Below are 2,423 nucleotides of genomic sequence, written 5' to 3' on the forward strand. Positions count from 1 at the left end.
TACCCTAATCATATTAGTTTGACCTTTGAACGACATGGGTTTGAAATATGCAGGTCCACTTATAGGCAGATTATTTTTAACCAAACACAGATAAAAATATCAGAATTGCAGGATATAAAATCTGCAAATAAGGAGAGCCAACTTTTTGTATATTTCTGTTCTTAGGTCTCACTTGGAATATGCACAGATTTTGGCTTATATGGGGTTCCTGGAACCAATCCTCCCGCATATACGGAGGGACAACTGAAATAGTATGATTCGGTTTGGCCACTGTCTCCTTATGTGTGTTTCCTCTAACAGTGAGCAGTTATCACAAGAGGAGGCCCTTTGACTTAATTTGCCCTAGATTTTAGCAAAATATTTGGCCCACAGTTCATGCTCAGTGAAAAGATAAAAACTACTCCAGAGAACCTTCCTAGATTGACATTATACCTTGTTACTTATTCTTGTGTACACTGGACAGTTTGCCCAGGATTCTCCTCCTTTCGTTGTTATCATCCCTATGGCTAATTGCTAAGTGCCTTGTCTCTGCCTCTCTGCCTGATTCTATGTATGGGTGTGGGTGTGTTAGAACTTGCTAAGGGAGGCATGTATGTATTCCTATCAGAGTAGGAACACCTGCCTGTGGATGAGGGTTATTTCTCCTTGTTAGACCAGTAGCTATATCTTTCCCATTTTATCAATATCTTCTGGAAGGTAGGAACAATGTCAGATGCAGAATTGGATTCCCTGGGAGGCCATCATCAGTTTGGTAGCCATATTTCCCATTAGACAGGGGCTCCCTGAGCTTTGTAACCATATCTACAACATAAGTAAACACCTGACAGATCTTCCACCATCTGACTTTGCTGTTGCTCCTTATCAAAGTACGGGTACCATTGAGCATGAGTTTCTGTGTCCCTATCATGTTGGGAGCCACCAGTCCCCCGAGGGCTGAGGGGCAAAGAAGATAAAGGTTTCAGGTTGGGGTTGAAGACTTTATGACTGAGCAGGGCCCCACTTCAGAAGCCGGAGGGCCCCATCCCAGATCTGTTTGGTCTTCATGCCATAGATGATGGGGTTGAGCATGGGTGGCACAACCAGGTAGAGGTCAGCTAGAAGGATGTGGATGTGACGGGGCACGTGCTGGCCAAACCGCTGTGTGTAGAAGGAGAAGAGTCCTGGTGTGTAGAAGAGAAGGATGACACCCAGGTGGGAGCCACAAGTGCCAAAGGTCTTAGCCCTTGCCTCCTTGGAGGAAAGGCCTAACACAGCCCGGAGGATGAGTGCATAGGAGACAGCAATACAGATGGAGTCAGTGCCCACCACCAGTGTGGCAGCGGTGATGCCATAGATGTTGTTTGGCTGTGTTCCTCCACAAGCCAGCTTCACCACAGCCATGTGTTCACAGTAGGAGTGGGCCACCACTCGACTGCAGTAGCTCAGTCTTGCCAGTAAGCAGGTGAGTGGGGTCATGAGTCCCAAACCACGAAGCACGGCTGCAGCCCCCAGCTTGCCTACAGACTCTGGGGAGAGCAATGACCCATAGTGCAGAGGCCGGCAGATGGCTAAGTAGCGGTCAAAGGCCATTGCTAGCAGTATACCAGATTCTACAGCTGAGAAGCCATGGATAAAGAACATCTGGGCAGCACAGGCCCCAAAGTTGATCTCAGCATCCTTTGCCCAAAAAAGTGCAAGGAGCTTGGGCACAGTGGAGGTGCAGAGGACCAGGTCAATGGTGGATAGCATGCAGAGGAACAGGTACATGGGCTGGTGCAATACAGGCTCTGAATGTACCACTAGCAGCACCACCATGTTTCCCAGCACTGCCAGGGCATACATGGAGCAGAAGGGAAAAGCAATCCAAAAGTGGGATGCCTCCAGGCCTGGAATTCCCATGAGCAGAAAGGAGGTTGGGTTCTGATGGCTATGGTTTATGAGTTTCATGGCCAAGTAAGGTGGTTAGAGAAGACCTCACTGCCTTGCTCTGAGTCCTAGGAATCCCTGAGAGATGAAGCAACTGGGATTCATCTTTATGCTATGGCTGAACAGCAGCAGGAAATATTTGCATTAGACTTCATGAAAAGCATCCAGGATGGGAAGATGGTAGGGCACTGGGAGATAATGCAAGACAGGAGGTGGGTTACTGTCTTCAAGGTTCAAAGGAGCCCTTCATACTTGTATCTGTTTCAATGATGTCCAGGCTGTGGGTGGTGGGCAAGTGGCATGGCTGTAGAAACTTCTCTATGGTGACAGGCTGTGGCTAGAGAATTTTACAGTTTTCTTCTACCTGTGAGCCATCTTTTGCCTATACTCTAATATTTTTTTTCTTTGGATTCATCTGCCTGTGTGAAAATATAAAAGTAATATTAATAATAAAAAGTCAGGCAGATTCAATGGAAGACTCAAATGTGGTTACTTTTCGAGATGGAAAGATCAGGTCT

The 2,423-nt window shown here is 46.9% G+C and overlaps 1 protein-coding gene across 1 annotated transcript; it reads right to left on the reverse strand.

Annotated features, from left to right (window-relative positions):
• Positions 1 to 978: 978 nt before the first annotated feature.
• On the reverse strand, positions 979 to 1,994 carry LOC466333 (olfactory receptor 52P1-like). The gene has a single exon (XM_054661952.1). It carries the CDS (start codon positions 1,924 to 1,926, stop codon positions 979 to 981), a length of 948 nt encoding a protein of 315 aa, XP_054517927.1. The 5' UTR covers positions 1,927 to 1,994.
• Positions 1,995 to 2,423: the final 429 nt, after the last annotated feature.

This window comes from Pan troglodytes, chromosome 9 (genome assembly GCF_028858775.2).
Source record: "Pan troglodytes isolate AG18354 chromosome 9, NHGRI_mPanTro3-v2.0_pri, whole genome shotgun sequence".
Classification (NCBI taxonomy): domain Eukaryota; kingdom Metazoa; phylum Chordata; class Mammalia; order Primates; family Hominidae; genus Pan; species Pan troglodytes.